The following is a 21362-nucleotide window of genomic DNA, read 5'->3' on the forward strand; positions in this document are numbered from 1 at the left end:
TCCCCGCCGTGACATTCATTCTCATACTGTCATACCCCTTGAGAAAGGAGGTGTCTTACAACGCAGTTGTACTTTTGTGCCACAACTTTTCTCTTTTGAGCACTCGCTCCTTGGCTGGCAAAAGTACATTTCTCAGTGACAATCATTGAGAGAAAACTGGACATATTATTTCTCACTGAAACCTGGCAAACACCAAATGACTTCATCGAACTTAACCTCCTGTCTCCCCCTGGATATTGTCACCTGTTAAAACCCTGTCTCACTGGCAGGGGCGGTGGCCTGGCAGCTGTAATTAATAAGACCACTCGTATGGACTTCCATGATGTTATGAGCTTTGAATATTTGTCATTTAAAATTGCTGGTCCTGTCCCACTTCTGATACTGCTGATTTATAGACCCCCCTAAACATCATGCAAGTTTTCTCTCTGACCTCACTGAACTACTCGCTCTCGCATGTGCACAACACCAAAACATAATTACGCTTGGTGACTTTAACATTCATGTTGACACAGATTGTACTCTTGCTAAGGATTTCATGGCTACTCTAGATTATTTTTACATATTACAAATTAAATTTTCCTACTCATTCTCATACACTTGATCTAGTCTGTTCGTCAGGTGTTGACAATGTGTGTGCAGGATCTTGACATTGGCATCTGATCATAAACTTATTGATTTTATAGTTTTACCCTCCCACTCTTGAAGCCTAAATTGAAAACCACAATATCTTATCGCAACCTGAAATCCATAAATACTTCTAATTTCTCTGCTGCCATCTGTCTCCTCTCCCATCCTCTATCGAGCTTTCTTGCCCAGATGAAATTCTCTCAATTTATGAGACTATCTATAAATGTACTAGATGCACTTGCTCCGCTTAAGACTAGAACCCTCAACTCATTCCTCCCCATGGTTCAACCCCGAACTTTAATTACGTTCTTCGCTTAACCTTAAAGATGCTGAAAGTGTCATCCATGCTTTCATAACCTCTCGTTTAGATTATTGTAAATTTTTATTCGCAGGTTTACCCACAAAAGCACTTCATTGCTTACAAATTTAGCAAAACTCTGCTGCTCATACTCTCACACATAAGAAATCAACTCGCATCATTCCTATCCTTCACAAACTCCACTGGCTCCCTATTACCTATCGCATACAGTTCAAAATTCTTGTTTTAGACTTCAAAGCCTTTCATGGATTAGCACCCTCATATTTGACAGAACTAATACATCCTTAAGTTCTAGTCTGCACTCTTAGATCTAGTGCTGGAAACTTTCTTGTCCTACCCAAGTTCAGACTGTCTACTGTCGGTGGTAGGGCTTTCAGCATTACTGCACCAAAGATTTGAAATCAGTTGTCCCAAAGCCTTCGTGAATCTACATTGCTCCAGACCTTTAAGACAGAATTAAAAACTTATTTAAACAATGTTTTCCTATCCGATTGATCCTCGTACAGCTGTTATGTGTATTATATTGTACATGTATTATACATTTTCAAGTCTTGATATGCCTGATAAATTGCTTGCTTGAAACTACTTCCGTTTATTTCTGTTTTTGCCTATATTTTGTACAGCGTCCTTGAGTTCTTGAAATGCACCATATAAATAAAATATTACTACTGACTATTATTACAGACTGGTTTGAACTGATGAAGTCTACGGTAACTCATAACCGCTCTGTACGAAAGTGGCGAGAAGAATATAATCTCTGAATGCTATTCTGAGATGCGGGTTGGCGCTGTTTTGGTGGCACGAGGGGGACCTACACAATATTAGGCAGGTGCATTAATGTTGTCGCTGATCGGTGTATATGTAAGCAGCATTGTCACGATACCAAAATTTCAGTAGTTGACAGTGAAATTTGATGACTCTCAATACCAATATCGATACAACAAATACTAACACTCATTCGTTAATTATGAAAATACTATTTCAAGTGCTCAAATATGATACAACAGGCTTTTGAGGTATATCACCATTACATTCATGCCCACTATAAAAAATAAATAAAGAGCATTGAAAATTCTGACATAAGATAAAGTGTGAAGTAATATTCCTGTGTATTTTCATATATGCAGCCTGCTCTATTATAAAGATCTCATTATTTTACATTACAAGCTATTATGATGTCATCTTACCATAAGTTCCTGAGACCAGCGAATAAAGTTTTACAATTTCCCTCTTTAAATGTCAAGTGTTTGGTGCGTAAAATACATATGATAAAAATTATTGAAAAAGAATATTTTATTCATACTGTATTTGATACTGTGATATTTCAGTCCATATGTATAGAGCAAGGAGAGGAAGTTGTCACGGCCAAACTCTCAAACATTTGGTATCTCTGAAAAGCCCAAAGGGCGATGGTGTAAGATATATATTCTTGTACACAGTCACTGATTACATACATTATTTTAAATATTGTAAGTTTTAAAATAGTATCGTCACTGATTATGTTTCTAAACTATTCTTTTCAAAAATGTGTGTATGTTTATCCAGTAAAATAACGTTTGCCATAATTTGCCATTTACTAGGAATATCAGACATTACATTTGGCATCATCAGGACTATCAAATATCAGAACCCTTAGCATCATTATATATTGTATTCAGCATTATTTACAATTTAATATAGTACAATCATCTGAAAACGCAGTGCAGATTCACTCTTGTGCTGAAAAGTCTGATCCTGGTGCTCATTTAATGACATGCACTTACATGGAAAAATCAAACACTTTAAAAACCGGCACATTTTGACTTCTGAGACATCAGTGTGATATCCATGAAAGCTGCACAACTGATTACATTGAAAATTAAATCGTGTTATGATGTTGCACGGTTACTAACCGCAAAGCACAGTTTAAGCCAAATTAATGAACTCCCTTTCTCCATTGTGATCGGTTTGATTGACGCGCATGCTCATTTGCTCAGTGACGTTTAACGGAGACTCGTTTTGTGGAATACACGGAAATACGCATCTGATTTTGAATTCATAACATGTATACATTATAAAACACAAAATAGCAATAAAAATGTAAGTCATGTGCTGGAAAGAAACAACTTTTAGTGCATCAAACAGCACAATCAATGTCAACATACCTCACGTGGGTCGTCTCCATACCTCTTCAACTCCTCTGTCGTTTTCTAAATGAGTTTCATCATGCAACACATTTTCACTGCACTGTAAAGTGATGTCATATCCAGCTTATCGATAATGAAATAAGTTGATTTCCATTATAGGTAATTTTCCATTTTCACGATTAGTTGCAACCCTATTATACTGGCAGGACAGCACAAACTTTCAAGTGAGCAGACCATTTATTTATTTAAATAAATTGCAGCCGTTTGTGGTTAAATAATCGCACAAGGTCATATCACGATTTTGATTTTGCAAGCAGCCCTATACGTCACCTTAAAGGAATATTCGGGTTCAATACAAGTTCAGCTCAATCAATAGCATTTGTGGAATGTTGATTACCACAAAAATTTGACTCGTCCCTCCTTAAAAAAAAAAAAATAAAATAAAAAAAAAACACCAAAATGTGTGTTCCAGTGAGACTTACAATGGAAGTCAATGGGGTACATTTTTGGAGGGTTTAAAGGCAGAAATGTGAAGTGTATAATTTTATAAAAGCACTTACATTAATTCTTCTGTTAAACTCGTATTATTTGAGCTACTATTACAGGAATGTCATCAGGAAGTTGTAAAATTGTCTGTAACTTCACACAGATGTGGTTAGTAAGTGATTTTATAACAGTAAAATCATGTGAACACACATATTGTTTATGTCTTGTGTCTATACTTTTGAAACAGTGTTTTAATGTTTACAGATTGACCCCATTGACTTCCATTGTAAGTGTCTCATTGAACACACATTTGTGATTTTTTAAAGGAGGGACGAGTTGAAATAAATTTTTGTGGTAAATCAACATTGACAAATGCTGTCGATTGAGATTAACTTGTATTGAACTCGGAATATTCCTTTAAACTGTTCGGAAAGTTTGGAGTAAACGGGCATGCACACAACAATGCGGGATAAACCAGTAAGAATGCTGGTCAAGTTATTTACATGCAGAGTGAAATCAGGGCAATGTGTACTGACTGCTTTACGCTTTATTGGGGTTCATGTACGGTTTAAGCAGTTGACATGACCGCACCACCTACAGCTTAAGCATAATCGGTTGTAAGATCGTGCACGTAAACGCACTCAATGTTTTCAAAAGTTAGTAAATTATGGAAAACTTTCCCTTAATGCAACCTAATGCCGGTTTGAAATTCAACTCATCTTAACTCATACTTTCAAGAGAAGCAAGACAAGAAAGGACATCAAAAATCAGTCTTATGGCGCTCTAAGAAACTTGCCAATTACTAGCAAAATCTTCATATTGTAATATTGCCCTTGTGTGGTACCTGAATCTGTGCGTCTGCTGTGCCAGTGGAGTGGGGTATCTTCTGTTGGGTGACTGGTACAGCTGTGACAGCAGCGCTTGACTACACTTTTGACTGGGGTTGTTGGCAAACTTCACTGTGATTGGTTCAGTGGCTCCCGGCGGTTTCTGACCGTTCAAACCTTTAATGGCCTCCTCTGCTTCAACACGCCGGTCAAACCGGATGAATCCAACACCTCGAGATACACCTGAATACCAGAGAAACATCAGATCATGAACAAAATCACAGAAAGTCGGTGATGTAGAAACTAGAGCTCAACTGTCAGAGGATTTTGCACATAACTATGGTGGTGAAAATATATATATATAATCAGCTGATAGGTTTTATGTTAAAACACGAACACTTTCAAGTCAATTTACTATAAGCTAATAAATACTGTATGAGCAATAATTTTGCTTGTCAAATTGCTTATGACTTTCTGGCATCTCGTTATTATATAAAAACATAATTTTCAACATGAACTCAAGTCATTTATATAAAATAATCTTAATATAATTTGTGGCTGTTGATTTAGAGAATGGTCTCTTCCCCCGTGTGGTGTCATCGCTGGTACAGGAAGGGAACGGTTAATAGAACGAGCCGCCCATACTGAAAGCATGCGTCACAGCCGACGGGTCAGGATACTGGGCCACCATGACCCTCTCTCTCTGCCAAATTCTGAGATGCAGAGACACTGAAGCCGCCACCCATGCGATTCAAACGAGTCGCTAGCACTAAATGTCAATTTAATATCTTTATTCTGCACGCCACTTTCCCCACCTTGATGACATTTGAGAACCACTGATCTAGAGGGACCACACATAGCTGACTGAAGCTCTGAATGAAGACTGTTTATATAACAGACTTCAGCAATCATGCAAGGTCACATTGCCATTTCATTCTTAATTCAATCAATCGTGCAGCCTTAATGGATCCAATACTGATGTCTCAGAGGTTAAAGTCTGCAAGTTTTTCATAATTTCATTCACTTTCACAACTGTCATCAGCAACATCCGTTTTTCTTCATTAATGTGAAAATCTATAGCTCTGTGTCCAATTTTGAGCGGGCAGAACTATAGATCTAACGACCCGTATATAAAGTGGACCGTTACTGTTATTCTTCCATTCAAAATCTGCACTGTAAAAATCAATGACAGCTGTAACTAATCAATGCTGGGAAGTGACCTAGGTGAAAGTGGGATGATCCACGGCTAGTTCCGCTTCACATCGGGTGATTATTTTGATTGACAGGTGTGCTCTGAGTCCGGTTCGCTGTGCTAACGTGAGCAGAGTGCATTAAAGCGCCCCAGATTTACTTTAATTGCACATTTCTCCATGTTTGGCTGCTATAATTTACTATACCCATTTAAAATAACCTCATGAGAGCGGGTTTTTGTGAACAAGTCAGATGAGAGCATTTCACAGCATTAAAAAGCTGTTGTCAACTCAACTTCAAACAACAAACTTCCATCCCTTCAGTTTTCAAAATAAAAGCATCCACCGAACTGACGACTTGAGGGTTTAACAGGACTGCACAGTAAGTTAAGAAATTAAAGAGATAAATTACTTTTTAATAAATATAATACAATTATAGTAATAATGAATTATACAATAATATATTTCTATAATTATTGCACTAATAATAACTAATATAAAAGGGAACGGACCCTTTCACAATTCGGACAATATTTTTTATAAAGTAGACAGATGCAATGTGATTATGATGTTTTCCCCCCTCTGTTTCACCATTTTATTTATTTAGTTGGTTCTTTTTAGAGGACTCAAGTGCGAACACCCTTTCTAGAACAGTATTTCTGGTCAGCAGTAAAGTATGGGCAAAACATGGTTTAATCTGAGTTAAGGAATTGCATTTATTTTATGTTTATCATATCACAGTTCATTTCACAAATCGCAATTTTTTTCCCAAAATAAAATCGTAATTCTATTAGTCCAAATTGTTCATTCCTTGGTAAAATCCTCAAACGCTTTCAAACCAGCAAACTTTGACTTAATGTTGCACAATTAATTGAGTTACGATTGAAAATCACAACATGGCGATTACTGGAGCTGTCAGAATTGTTAATGCATGCGATTAATTAAAGTTTAACACGTTTATTTTTCTTAAATCGCAATTAACACATGCACACTTGTTGGGAGGGTGAAATCTTTGTAACGTGTTGATGTGTCTGCTGAGTCATTACTCTGACACACACTACATCAATGCTTCCCTGTCAGTGATAAAACTGAGAAATTTGATGTACAAAACAAGCCCAGATGGGACTTGACAGAATTTGCCACCCTCCCTTCCCTTTTTTAAAATAAATATTATTTCTGTCATTATTCACACTCAGGTCTGTATTTGCCTCTTCTGTAGAACACCAAAGGAGATTTTAGGCAGAATGTCAGTCACCATTCACTGTCACTGCATCTTTACATACAATGAAAACAACATTCTTCTAAACATCTCCTTTTAAGTTCCATGGAAGAAAGAAACACCAAGGTGAGTAAGTGATGACAGAATTTTCGATTGAACTATCAATTTAAGAACTGAAGTCAATATTTACCAGTTACATTAAAAATGGCTGCTTAGTGTTCACAAAATGCATTAAAAGAATTTAGCAAATGAAACTCTTAAAGAACCTTATACAGCCTAATACTGTATGTATATTAACAATAGATTTATAATCACATATTTTCACATTATGTATATTAATATTACTATATTGACTGCTCTAGAGAGATGAGAGATGTAGCCTAATAGCTGTTAAAGTGTTTCTCTTCATCCTGCAGCTGCGCAGTCTGGTTGTACACAAGGCCTTTTTTTTTTTGCAACTTCTGAATTTCTTTGTGCTGTATTTTTGATGGAGCGCCATGATATGAAATGCGACAAAAACAAATCCCTCCAACGTCGTGCGCTTGCAATGTTGGTAGCATTGTTGCGACAGTGAGCGACAGTTTTAATGCATCCCTCGCTTAGAGAGACGTGGTACAATGCATTTGCATGTTAAAATTAACAGGTTTATAGATCTGTAACATCTTAAGTTCAGTAAATGTACACTTCCTCACTGTGCACGCTCACACTGAAGCATTTGATGTGCTGCTGAAAGCTGTGCAAGTGAGAGAGGGAGAGTGAGACGTGGAAGAGCTGAATTACTCACGCAGATTGTGGAATTATAGTTTGAAACAAAAACAAGATTATTAATTTGATTTGTTCATCTGCATGGATTGGTTTGCCAGTTCTGAGCTACATGTTAAATTGAACAAAACAGTCTGGAAATTCCCCGCATTATGAACGTGCAGCATGCGTGCTTGATTACATTTGTGCAATACCCACGCCGAATTTCAGGCCTTAAGAATTATAATATTAATGGTCATTATTACTACTTTAAGAAATTACTGGAATATATTAAAATTGTATTTTAATTACTATATTAATATTATTATTATACTTAAGTAATATTTCTCTAATCATTTAATGAACTTGTGACATTGCTATGAGATCTGGTTAAACCCGCAAGACAATCTATTTCTGCCTAAAGTACAGTTAGTGTTACTATAGTAAATTCAAGGGTGGTGATGTAGAATTCGGTGCCGAATTCAAATGGTTTCCATGTCTCACGCAGTGTTTCTCACTAGTTCTCGCAGCACTGTAATGATAAACGGTGCACATTTAACAGTTTGAGACCGGTCTGCAAATAAAAACACTCCTGCTCGGTTCTGTCCATTGAGCCGTATCCAACTACAGAGCCATACAGGTGCATTAGTGGAGGTTGTGACTCCTCCTGTGTATTTGACGCTACTAAACCAGATACTTCAGATGAGTCACAAGACTTCAAAATCAGATTAACCGCGGTACAAATGCGTACCAATTGAGAACTAACTGATATACTCCAAGTCTAGATAAACGTTTTAAATGCAAAGAGGGACTTGAAGATAGATTGGATTAATATGACTGATAAACACCCCCCCACCCCCATTTATAACCTAACGCCCCCCTCTCTACTAACATCACAGCCCTGTGTGGTTTAATAGTCACATAAGCATATCTTGATTTCGATTTTATTTTGATGGATTGTTCAGCCCTACACAATGTTTTTACTGTGCAAAGCTACTTCAGACTTATTTTGAAACCCCAGTTAAACATTGCATAATAAATTACTGGGACACGTCATGTTTATTATTATAATTTAGTGCTGAATTATCATTATTATTCTGATTATTAGATTTGTGTTACACAAAAGTAATATATTTCTGTCCTGTTTACTTCACCTGGGGATTTTGACACCGCAAGTGCTGTCGTATTTACTTCAACTTCACAAGGACACAGAAAAGGCAATGTGTACTTGACAGTTTACAATGTTCCGCATTTCCTGAAATGCTGTAATTTCCTCCTATTCTGTTATACCTGCTGGTTGAACTGCAATGCTCCTCATTGATCTTTGCCTGCATCACCTCAGTCTAATGATGGACTACTCTCTTGAAATGGAATACATAGACTATCAATTAATTGCCAACAAAAGCCTTCATCAGCCAACTAACAAAAGGACAATGCATCAATGTGAACTTCTGCAGTTAATCCAGGATGAACTTCAAAAGATATTAGTCATTAATCTTAAATCAGTACTGTTTAGTATCAGTCAAATGCTGACTATATTAATACTGCCCAGTCAAGATAAACAGATAAGCAGTGATGTTGCACCATATTCTGCTATACAAGTTCAGGGGAAACTTTCAACGGTGGAAAACCAGACTTTTAAATATTACATTTTATAAATGCAACGACTGGAATTGTTCGGTTGAAGGGGGTACCAAACTGTGAATCCTGAACAAAACAGTTTGGTGAATACATGTTTACACATTAGCTTCCACTCAGCTTACAAGCAATGAAAGTAGCTACGTGATTAGCTAGTTAGCTATAAGCTCGTTGTCACAGAGTAAAAGATGGACTTTATTTACTTTCCAGCATTGTGTCTCACCAACAAGGTAACAACATAGCATGAAAACAACACTCAGACAGACACAATCCACCACCACACCGTTGTCTGCTGAGCTGCAAAAAGAGGCTCTGATGTTTACCTTTCAATCATTACTGACTGCACTGACAAACTATAGCTGGCTAACAGCAAACAGATATGATAAACATGAGTGACATGGATGTCAGGGACAAGGTTAATGTTATATTAGTTATATTGAAAAGGGAAAATGATGGGGTCATTGTTTAAAGTTTCCAGTATGTATTTAACAAACTAGTTAACAACTTACTGTGATGACACCCCTGAACTCCGCACTGCTTAACTCCGCCCTGTCTGCAGAACCACCGTCAGAGTCAACTCTGTAAACAGTGGAGTCGGAAAATGAAGACCAAAAGAGCATTCCACAGAAGTTAAAGTAATAAAAAATGCATAGATTAGGGAAAGGGTACAAAATAATATCCAAATGTTTGGATATCCCAGTGAGCACAGTTGGATCAATCAGGAAGTGGAAGCTGCACCACACCACCCAGGCACTGCCAAGAAAAAGGCCATCCCTCAAAACTCAGAGCTCTAACAAAAAGGAGACTTGTGAGAGAAGCCACAGAAAGGCCAACCTTCACTTTGAAGGAGGTACAGAATTCAGTGGCTGGGAGTGGAATAATGGTGCACCAGTCAACCATATCAAGAGCACTGCATAATGCTAGTCTGTATGGGAAGAAAGTGGCAAGAAAGAAGCCGTTACTCAAAAAGTACCATCTGAAAGCACATCTGGAGTTTGCCAGAAAGCATGTGAGTGACCCAGCTGTGATGTGGGAGAAGGTTTTGTAGTCAGATGAGACCAAGATAGTGCTTTGAATTTTGGCCAAAAAGCTCTGTGTGGTGCAAACCTAACACTTCCTATGCCTCAAGACACACAATCCCTACAATGAAGTATCGTGGTGGCAGAATCATGCTGTGGGTATGCTTCTCATCAGCAGGGACTGGGCATCTTGTTAGAATTGAAGAATGGATGGAGCAAAATATAGGGAAATACTGCAAGAGAACCTGCTTCAGTCCGCTAGAAAACTGAAGCATGGGAGGAAATTCACCTTTCAGCATGACAATGATCCCAAGCACAAGGCCAAAGCAACATTGGAGTGGCTCAAGAACAAAAATATAAATGTCCTACAGTGGCCCAGTCAAAGTCCTGATCTCAATCCTATTGAGAATCTGTGGCACTATTTGAAAATTGCAGTCCACAAGTGTCACCCAACCAACCTGAACAACCTGGAGAAAATCTGCCGAGAAGAATGGGCCAAAATCACTTCGTCACAGTGTGCAAAGCTGGTACACATGTACCCCAAAAGACTTAAAGCAGTTATTGCAGCAAAAGGTGGCTCAACCAAATATTAATGTGTGGGGGTTGAATACTTATGCGAGCAAGATATTTCAGTTTTTTTATTTTTCATAAAAATATTTCCCAAAAAAAAGTCACTTTACAATAATTAGGGCCCAAGCACCGAGGTGCGAGGACCCTATTGTTCTTCTAGGCGTTTTAAATGAATCGCATTTGAGGGCCTAAACATACTCAAAACTCATGGAACTTTGCACACGCATCAGAAGTGGCGAAAATTGACATCTGATATGGGTTTCAGAATTAGGTGTGGCAAAATGGCTCGATAGCGCCACCTACAAACTTTCAATGATGTGTGGTTTACACTATGTTTCACCTACACGTACGAAAATCGGTACACGTGTAACATACCAATACCTACAAAAAAGTATCTTGGACCCATGTCCTAAACTCAACAGGAAGTCAGCCATTTTGATCTTTCTCCAATTTTTGCTCAGTTTTTGCCATTTCCAGGCCTTGTACTTTAACAAACTCCTCCACCAGATCTACATCATATTCGGTCAGTCTAATCTAAAGGCCTTTGCGATGCTAAATTGCGAAGCTTTTGAGTTTCTTTGAATGTCATGACCTTGGCGGCCTGAAATAGTTCGATGTTTCGCCATGAAACAGGAAGTTGTTGTAACTCAAACATACAAATGTCCAATCTGCCCCAAACTTCACATGTTTGATAACAGTCCCGGCCTGAATACACCTACATGCCAATATTAAGTTAGTCATAGCACCACCTACTGGCAACAGGAAGTAACATGTTTTGATGTATAGTTATAAAATGATTGATATTTCATTTGATGTCATTTATTTTCTCTAGCTTCAGTAATACATTGAGAAATCACCGATTAGGTGCAAGTGTTTTAAAAGTTGAGTTATGAACAAATATACACCATAAAAATCATGACCACCAAAGGGAGTTGGCACAGCAGCCCCAACGTGCACCAGGGTGCGAGGGCCCGTTCATCGCTGCTTGCAGCTTTAATTGATTGAGTTTCAGCGTTTTAAAATATCAAAACAATGAAATTTTAGTGTACCATTTGTAATTCGGTAATATGAGAGAATTGGTCAGGGGTCTGAATATTTTTGCAAGGCACTGTAATAATAATATATATATATATATATACACACACACATACACACACACACACACACACCTTAAGAAACATCTCTCCAATTAGTAGTACTGAATTTCCAATGTCTAATTAAATCGAAAATAGAAATCTTGTGAATCTAAATCGAATCGGGGCATCTGCGTTCCCTGTAAATGTAACTGTCTTGTCTAATGATAAAAAGGCAAATATCAATAAAACTAATCATATAAAATCTGCAAATATGCCGTTCACAAACAGCATGTAAAAGATGTAATTCACAAACTTAATGAAAATCCAGCGTTTTCTTCCTTTGAAGCACGTATTCTATCAGCCAGAATCAAAACTCAGTTCCTCTGATTAGGGGAAGTGACCCAATTAAGCCCATGTACCACTTACTGTTTTAATTTGAAATATAAAAAAAGACAAAGACAATAAATTGTTGTAGATAATATGTAACATTTGTTGGTGTCATTTTACTTTTTATTTGGAGCCAATCAAATGTTTCGTTCTGGAGTTACTGGGTTTGATGAGTATCTGGAGCTCGTGCAGGACACTGTCTGAATAATGCTCACAAAGATACAAAGAAAATAAATGAATAAAAACTGCTGATAAACACATTAAATGAAAATATTTCAGAAGCTTTTTGAGCTCAAACAAGATTTAGTCTGTCTGTAAGTATAATCCAGAAATATAACTTTGTTTTCATGTAGGCATATAAGGAATAGTGCCTTTAAAAGCCTGTTTCCTCAAAGCTTAAAAGCGGAATAATTTTATTTGTTTAAACAATAACAAGCATGCTCTGTCAAATATAGTGGGTTTTTTTATTCATGAAAAAAATATTGTTTACCTTAACTCTAAATTGAGGTTTATTTTCCACTGACCCCTATTGTTCCTAATATCCCTTTGAACCTCAAACTGAATTCATCGTCAACGCTACATACTGAATCTGTTTTCACTGCAGGGAGAAAAATGAACAAAATTATAAGGACTAAAGATTTAATTCACTGGTTATGATGTTTGAGGTCAATCTACAACAATAATCAAAATGGAGGTGTTTATTTAGTCAAATGTGAAGCAGTTCCATTTTTAAAAGTATAGTGGGCTTATTAAAAACTCATGTGGGCTTAAATGGGACACATGTTCCTTATACACCCACTTCAGACTTTATTTTTTCAGTTTGACAAAACATAACATGAGTGTTTAGGTGAGAGATTAATCTTTGATTTGATACTCATTTTAGTGGAAACATTTCTATAAGAAAACATGTAAAAGTTAGATTTGTTTGGGCTTAAATGCACTATAAATAGTATAATTGGTTTGATTCGGTCATTTGTGAAAATGCGACTAATGCGCACATGCTATTCATGGTTGCTGGACTACTGTGTGTAGTGTTATTTCCTTCTTCCTAATATATTAACTAGGGATGTTCCGATGCCATTTTTTTGAGAAAAAGTACGGATACTTTGTGTACTCGCCGATACAGAGTCCGATACCTTGATACCGTTTTTTTTTTTCTGAACTCAATCAGCCGTTTTTCAATTTTAGCATCAAAACTGTTGAAGTAAAACTTTAATCAAAGTATAACCATTCATTTTCAACATTCAATTTTATTATTTTTATCAAATGAAGTGATTTTATACAGAACCTCACAGCACAATCCTAAATACAACATTATTTGTACAAATAAAATGCATAAGAGCATCACAGATGTGAGATTTTTAAATATAACATTTACTATTGATTTATTGTTAGTAGTAGTAATAGTATAACAGTGAATATTACATAACTAAACAGTAGTGATCTATTTCTGTCATACTTTTTACATTTCAATTGAGCTTTTAGTTTGAAGTGTTTCCGTGTTGTTAGACCAAGGATCTCTGATGTAACGACAGCAGATTTCCAATCCGGAAAAACAGGTCGCTGCGTGAATCACAGTAATTATTCAACCGCAAAAGGCTACTATATAAATAAATATGTAGTCGGTATATGACTCATGCTAAAGTGAATTAGCGCTCTGCCTGCTGTCAACTGCTACAAACAGAGCATGCGATGCTCATAATAGTGTTTTTTGTGTATGATTCAAGGATCTCTAAAGATATGTCAACTCAACACCGGCTCCTCACAATCACTCACATTTAAAACGCTGCATGTGCAAACTATCCATTTCTCATTAAATCGCAGCTTTTGCTGTTAAATAATCTCACTAGGACATGACGATTTTAATCTGTGCACTGAATGTTTACATAATGACATTCGTACGTCAGATGGTATCGGTTTTTGGTATCGGAACATTTTTACGAGTACAAGTACAAGAGCGTGGTATCAGACCCGATTCTGATAATAGTTTCTGTATTGGTGCTTCCCTTATATTAACAATTTCTTCATGTGCAAATAAAATAAAAATGTGATGACTAAATAGAAAGAGGAAACTGCTATCTACCATTTAAAACAATTTTTTTTTTTAGGGGAATTTTTTTTTTAGGGGAATTTTTTTACACAGTTACAGTTTTGTGTGAAATTGAGTAAATATAGTGCTAAAGAGTTTATTTTTTGAGCAATTTTATGTATGTTATTTACTACATTAAATTGTGTGATTTATTGACATTATATAGGCCAACCTGCTCTCTGGATATCAGCATCGGTCATTAAAAAACCCATATCATTTGACCATTAATGTATAGTCAACTTTCAACACTTGTAAAATCTGCAACTAATCACAATTAACTATAAAAAAAACAAAGTTTTTAAATCATGCAATTAATCTCAAACTTTTTAATGGACTGACAGCACAAGTTTTTACTGTCTGGATTAGTATGTAAAGACCTGAGGCCTGTTCCTCATACGTCGCTCAATACATATGATATGACGCACAGCAGATCTTCTAATCATGATAATTACTCTAGCTAATTCTGATCTTCAAACACACATGCAGATTTAATTAGCATACCTGGATCGACTTGTCCGAGATAACTACACGCTCCTTTGATTTCTGCACTCAAATCCATGATCAGCGATTCAGTGACTTATTGATGACAATACAGTAAAATATATTATATAGAGTAAACCATTACACTTTTTTCACGCAGTTCTTTGCGTCTCGAGCTGTACAGGGCACTAAGAACCAGATCCAGACTGTCTGTGGTTAAATAGTTAAATTATGCATTCGCAATCCCATCGCTTCAGACACATGGAGTGTAAACAGGCCGTTGCATTAGTGTGATTCAAGTGATGTGGTCTGACCTGTGACCTGGTCCAGCAGTATTCTGGAGGTGATGATGCGGCCGTACTGAGAGAACAGCTGCTCCAGCTCTTTGTGGGTCATGGTTTTAGGCAGGCCACTCACATACAGGTTAGCATCACGAATGGAGGCTGAGCTCGGACGGGCATACGACACCTTCAAAACACAAACCAGTGTGAATTAAATTTAACTGGGACACTCCAAAATCAACAGACAGAGTTTGTGTTTGTCATTACCTTAATGGTTTTAGTCTGCAGTCTGAGCCCATTTAAAGTGTTGATGGCTTTCTCGGCATCTTTGGGCTCCACATAGTTCACAAAGCCATAACCCAAACTCTGACCTACAACACACGTCATGTGTTATAACAGCAGTCTGATCATGTGTCAAGAGTGCAAACTGATATTAAATGACTACTGAAGTAAAAAAAAAAAAAAAAAAAAAAAAAAAAAAAATTTTCAATGTGGTCAGCTCCATTTTATTGGTACTATAGTGTTTAAAGCTACATGATTAACTGACTCGTCAACCTCAATCAAAAGGTCTGGTTGAGGGCGACCCTTCCCCATGTGTACCTGTGATTTTGTCCCGCACGAGTTTGCAGGACTCAATCTCTCCGATGCTGCCGAACAGACTCTTCAGCTCTTCCTGTGTCATGTTCTGAGGCAGATAGTTCACGATAAGGTTAGTCTTACTTTCCTCACCGCCGCTGCCACCATCAGTCATCTCCACGGGCGACGCACAGTTATTAGACACGCTGTTTGGACCGTTGTTGGAGGTGCAGCCTGGCCCATTCGACAGCTGCGTCTCCATGGCAGCAATCACCTGCTACACAGAGACAGACACGCACTATTAAGGTGGTTTTACACAAGACTTGAACTCTCGTCTGTACAGGTGTCTTCCATTCACATGAGAGCATTCACAATCTCAAAATAATGTATCACTGACTCTTATTTAAACAGGCAGGGACACACATTCAACATGGTCTTAACATTGATCATCAGTAAAACAGGGTAGGCTATACGTTTACAATACTCAAGACATGTTTTCCACATCACATTAAAATTGGTTTATATACCATTATAATAGATACAAATTAGAGGTCGACTGATATTGGATTGTGCCGATTCGATATTGAAATTATAATCTGCCAATAGTTTTTGGTAGCCTATATTAAATGTTCTTAGTCTTTTCTTCCTGTGATGGGGAGGGCCAGACAGAGGCTACAAGAGTCCAAATGTAATAAAATTCCAGATGCACTTTACTTGGGTGTATTTGAAATACACCAGGGACTCTTATTTTGAAATGTTTGCGCTTCACTGCTTCCAGCTGCTCATTTAAACAAGGCATATAGCAGCGAACAGACCGGGCGTGCGACTGTCACGTGGTGTGTGCGTGCAATGTACATATGGGTAAAGTGTAAGTCTCTCCATTTTAGGACATCCCAAAATATGGTGCAATTAACTTAACATGCACATGCTTTTTACACATACAAAAATAAAATAGAAATAATGGATGAATGGCTAATGGGAAAAGGTATATGAACACATATACACATATACACACAGATATATACACACACACACACATACACAATACATATGCGCATGCAATTTGGAATAAAAGATAACTATATTTGTGATCATTGGGATAGACGCTCTTTTTATTATTGCAATAAATTTCAGATTGAGCGGAGACCTCCACTGAAGTCATCATAGAATTATCGTATTGCATTAAGAACTTACCACATCACATTTTTTCTCCATATCGTGCAGCCCTACAGTGAACTATTGTAGTTTTATGAGTTCACATTACCCATGAATCCTTGTTAACAGGACAGTAAATTAAGGAGAAATACTTCTTCCTGAAAAGTTCTGAAAGAAACATGGGGTGGATGACTACAGTTGATAAATGAGATGAAGACTGACCCCAGTCCAGGGCTCGGCTGCCCACGAGCCGCTCCTCAGAAGAGACGCCACATCACACAGTCTGACGGCCATCACAGAAGAACAGAGATCACGTCTGTCAACATAAAACACATGAGAAGAGTCTTCAAACATCGACACTCACAACAGCACAAACACTGAAAACGCACTATAATCTGAAAAACACTTTCTGCACTAAACACACCAAAAAACAAAAGAAAAATAAATGATCCTCCGCAAACAGACATTATTTCCATGACAGTATTGAGAACATTAACCTTTTGTTTCAGGGTTAAATATGGCCAGGACATTTTCTTGACAGGTTTTATGATACAATTATTTGATTTATGAACCTTTTCATAATAACTCTGCACTTTTCCACAGATGCCCCACAGTGATGTTGATTAATGGTTCAATCAAGTTATTGAAAAATACATTAATGATGCAGTTCACACAAAACAGTGACTTTAACCCTCTTGGGTCGACGGACGCGCCGGCGTGTCCTGCTGGATTTGTTCCTCAACAGCGGAAACAACTTAAAATACTCCGTCATTTTTGGGCATACAGATAAGTTTAAGACATCATTAGAAACTGTAAAGGGTCTACTTTTATTTGTGTACACTCACAAAAACAACAAAACCTTGTGCTTTTGTAAAATAAAGAAAATAAACAGGGTGCGCTTTCAGCTGTCTCTGTCTACGCAAGCATCTTTCTGAAACATGTCACGTAAATGAACTGAAACTGTGAATACTTATCACACAAACATGACACATATGTCTAAAGAAAGCTTAAAATGTCTACTTTTAAATAAAGCAATTCAAATTTAAAACAAATATTCTCCTGCAATGTAATCTGTGTGAAACTAAAGTGATGTACAGTTTCTCCTGGCTCAGCTAATTATCTCTAATGTGACCCCACCCACTAGCAGGGGGCGCTATTCATACAGTAATGTGCTGAGGCGATCAATGCAAATGGTGAACGCCCCCAACAGTGCCTTAAACATCAAGTTCATCCGATTCATTCACTTTTCTGCGCATTTAGAAGATGGCACGCTGCACAGGTGAGGAAGCTCTACAGATGGTCCTGGATAGTGAAGAGTTCACATTTTCCTCAGAAGAAGAGCGGGACTCCGACGATGAACGTTTTTGAAGAGCGTCTTGATCCAGCCAAGGTTACAATTTCGGATGAGTAAGTGTTTACTTACATTATAAAATAGCATGTCAACTATAAACATGTACATATTTTACTAGTTGGGCTATTTCCAGACTTGCCAGCCAGTATTCAGAGTATTGAAATTTGAAATATGTCTAGGCAAGTTTGTTACATTTAAATGTCGTTTCGGCTAAAGCAGGTATTTAAATTGTATACTGTACGATATCAATATGATATGTAATATGATAAAAATAATATGAATGTTTAGATTATATTTTAACTAGTGTGTATGCTGCCTCATTATCATCAATGAAGCTTGTGCTTGCAAATATCTGTTCGGGTGTAAATATGTAAAATGTGCTGTAAATATGCCCATATTAGAAAATCAGCATATTAGAATGATTTCTGAAGGATCATGTGACACTGAAGACTGCAGTAATGATGCTGAAAATTCAGCTTTGATCACAGGAATAAATTGCATTTTACAATATATTCAAATAGAAAACAGTTATTTTAAATTTGTAAAATATTTCACAATATCACTGTTTTTGCTGTATTTTGGATCAAATAAATGCAGCCTTGGTGAGCAGAAGAGACTTCTTTTAAAAACATTAAAAAATCTTACAGATCTAAAACTTTTAAAAAGTAGTGTAGGTCTAAAGTTAAGTCTTTATGTAAAGAAGATGTATAGTCAGATTACTACTTTTAACTTAAACTTGATTTTGTGAATAAGCTACAAACAATACATTCAATGATTAAGTCTCCTCACATTCATTCTCTCTCAGGGGAGGGGTCTTTGTCTCCTCAGGTGTGAATCACATTAATATTCATGATCATCCACGCCACCTCACATACGGCCTAACACTAAAAGTGTCTTACAAAAGTTAAATGACTATATTGAGTGATCAGGATGGTTTTCACATCATTTTGTAGCAGAAACTCTAGGCTACAAGATCCAGTTCTCAAGAGTCTTGTGCACAAATGTTTAGTATGTGTTATATGGCCTTATTTCAGTGACTTAACATTTTTGTTTTCAAAAACCACGCATAAATGTTATTTTCTCAAAAATACAAACATGTACATACATGTTCACATATTATTGTAGCCCAGTTTGTGCTGAATACAGTGTTATCAGACTTTAGCCATTAATATGTTTTTAAGCAACTGAAAAAAGCACAAATGTTAAGACATGTCAAAACTTCTCCAGGGCCCAAAACACCCTCATACCCCAGAGGGTTAATACACCTCATCTATGATTAACATGTTTCAATTAATGAGTTCAAAGCACTGATATATAAACTCAGCAAAAAAGAAACGTCCCTTTTTCAGGACACTGTATTTTCAAGATAATTTTGTAAAAATCCAAATAACTTTACAGATCTTTATTGTAAAGAGTTTAAACAATGTTTTCCATGCTTGTTCAATGAACCATAAACAATTAATGAACATGCACCTGTGGAACAGTCGTTAAGACACTAACAGCTTACAGACGGTAGGCAATTAAGGTCACAGTTATAAAAACGTAGGACACTAAAGAGACCTTTCTACTGACTCTGAAAAACACCAAAAGAAAGATGCCCAGGGTCCCTGCTCATCTGTGTGAACGTGCCTTAGGCATGCTGCATGGAGGCATGAGGACTGCAGATGTGGCCAGGGCAATAAATTGCAATATCCATACTGTGAGATGCCTAAGACAGTGCAACAGGGAGACAAGAAGGACAGCTGATCATCCTTGCAGTGGCAGACCACGTGTAACAACACCTGCACAGGATCAGTATCCGAATATCACACCTGCGGGACAGGTACAGGATGGCAACAAAAACTGCCCTAGTTACACCAGGAACGCACAATCCCTCCATCAGTGCTTAGACTATCTGCAATAGGCTGAGAGAGGCTGGACTTAGAGCTTCTAGGCCTGTTGTAAGGCAGGTCCTTACCAGACATCACCGGCAACAACGTCGCCTGAGCACAAACCCACCTTCACTGGACCAGACAGGATTGGCCAAAAGTGCTCTTCACTGACGAGTCACGGTTTTGTCTCACCAGGAGTGATGGTCGGACTCACATTTATTGTCGAAGGAATGAGCATTACACTGAGGCCTGTACTCTGGGGTGGGATCGATTTGGAGGTGGAGGGTCAGTCATGGTCTGGGGCGGTGTGTCACAGCATCACTGGACTGAGCTTGTCACTGCAGGCTCTCTCAATGCTGCACGTTACAGGGAGGACATCCTCCTCCCTCATGTGGTACCCTTCCTGCAGGCTCATCCTGACATGACCCTCCAGCATGACAATGCCACCAGCCATACTGCTCATTCTATGCATGATTTCCTGCAAGACAGGAATGTCAGTGTTCTGCCATGGCCAGCGAAGATTATAGATCTCAATCCCATTGAGCACATCTGGGACCTGATGGATCGGAGGGTGAGGGCTAGGGCCATTCCCCCCAGAAATGTCCAGGAACTTGCACTGCAGTACTTAATGCAGCTGGTGGCCACACCAGATACTGACTGTTACTTTTGATTTTGACCCACTCTTTGTTCAGGGACACATTATTCCATTTCTGTTAGTCACTTGTCTGTGAAACTTGTTCAGTTTATGTCTTAGTTGTTGAATCTTTTTGTTCATACAGATATTCACACATGTTAAGTTTGCTGAAAATAAAAGCAGTTGAAAGTGAGGACGTTTCTTTTTTTTGCTGAGTTTATATATAGAACTGAATGCTTATGAGATATATATCTCTCTCAGTGGGTTGAAGACATTTTGGTGCGTTTTCTGGGGCTTAAAGTCAAAAATGTCATGTGTAATCATCCAGATTCTTGAAAAAAAAAACTACTACAGTACATTAGATTAGTGCACAATCTTTTGTTTGTTTTTAAACAATTTTATAAAAAAATATAAAAAAAAAATTCATTTTTGAAAAACTTTTGTCTCCCAAATCAAAGTCATGTAGTGTATCCAACAAAAACCTTTTGAGCCGGGGAGGGCCATGCAAGCAGCAGACGTGTGAGCAACGAGCTCTGCACACTTTGCTAAATTTTTTGATTATTTTCATGTTATAATTTGGTGAAATTTGATACACCCAGTTACACATTTGCTCTCTGATGCAAAACATGGCAAACAAGTCAAAATCCTCGGGTTCTGGAAACATTAAAAGACACTTACGTGTTCAGGATGAAAGCCCCGA

At 37.5% G+C, this 21362-nt stretch overlaps 1 protein-coding gene across 9 annotated transcripts in view; it reads right to left on the reverse strand.

The window, feature by feature from the left end:
* Positions 1-20026, reverse strand: part of elavl2 (ELAV like neuron-specific RNA binding protein 2) — a 35299-nt gene extending 15273 nt beyond the window's left edge. For 2 of the 9 annotated variants that reach the window (XM_051699842.1, XM_051699825.1), the window contains exons 1-4: positions 15676-15928; positions 15343-15446; positions 15103-15262; positions 4403-4631 (exon numbers count right to left, since the gene is read on the reverse strand). In XM_051699842.1, the coding sequence (XP_051555802.1) occupies positions 4403-4631; positions 15103-15262; positions 15343-15446; positions 15676-15913 (731 nt within the window). In that variant the 5' untranslated portion in view covers positions 15914-15928. Of the gene's footprint in view, positions 1-4402; positions 4632-10650; positions 10660-15102; positions 15263-15342; positions 15447-15675; positions 15929-17028; positions 17119-20014 lie in introns of those variants that run through there. The other 7 variants (XM_051699854.1, XM_051699817.1, XM_051699796.1 and 4 more) reach the window with 7 other exon arrangements.
* Positions 20027-21362: the final 1336 nt, after the last annotated feature.

The sequence above is a fragment of the Myxocyprinus asiaticus genome, chromosome 1, assembly GCF_019703515.2.
Source record: "Myxocyprinus asiaticus isolate MX2 ecotype Aquarium Trade chromosome 1, UBuf_Myxa_2, whole genome shotgun sequence".
Lineage (NCBI taxonomy): Eukaryota > Metazoa > Chordata > Actinopteri > Cypriniformes > Catostomidae > Myxocyprinus > Myxocyprinus asiaticus.